General features: G+C 39.4%; 1 protein-coding gene across 1 annotated transcript in view; it reads right to left on the reverse strand.

The window, feature by feature from the left end:
• Positions 1–377, reverse strand: part of LOC114031140 (E3 ubiquitin-protein ligase HUWE1-like) — a 914-nt gene that overhangs the window by 236 nt on the left and 301 nt on the right. The window contains exon 2 of the mRNA XM_027846156.1: positions 1–20. Coding sequence (XP_027701957.1) covers positions 1–20 — 20 coding nt within the window. The remainder of the gene's footprint in view (positions 21–377) is intronic.

Genomic DNA, 377 nt, shown 5'->3' on the forward strand with positions numbered 1-377 from the left:
CTGTTGAGGTCCTTCAGAGCCTTAGGTGTGAAATGCAGAGAAATAAAGACCAACATTGAGTATGGAGTGCCTATACAGTATCTGCTCTGCAACAATAATGGTCTCATAGTAATAAAAGAAATAACAAAGAATTATCCATGCTTTGATAGAAGAAATCGTGCTGGGATATACATTCCTCACAATGAGATAGCAATGTGTTTCTACTACAGATTCTTTAATCCTTTGTCACTCCCAAGGCATAGAACCGTGTCACAACAGGTACCNAGAAATCGTGCTGGGATATACATTCCTCACAATGAGATAGCAATGTGTTTCTACTACAGATCCTTTAATCCTTTGTCACTCCCAAGGCATAGAACCATGTCACAACAGGTACT

Source organism: Vombatus ursinus, unplaced genomic scaffold, assembly GCF_900497805.2.
Source record: "Vombatus ursinus unplaced genomic scaffold, bare-nosed wombat genome assembly UNPS02015074.1, whole genome shotgun sequence".
Classification (NCBI taxonomy): Eukaryota; Metazoa; Chordata; class Mammalia; order Diprotodontia; family Vombatidae; genus Vombatus; species Vombatus ursinus.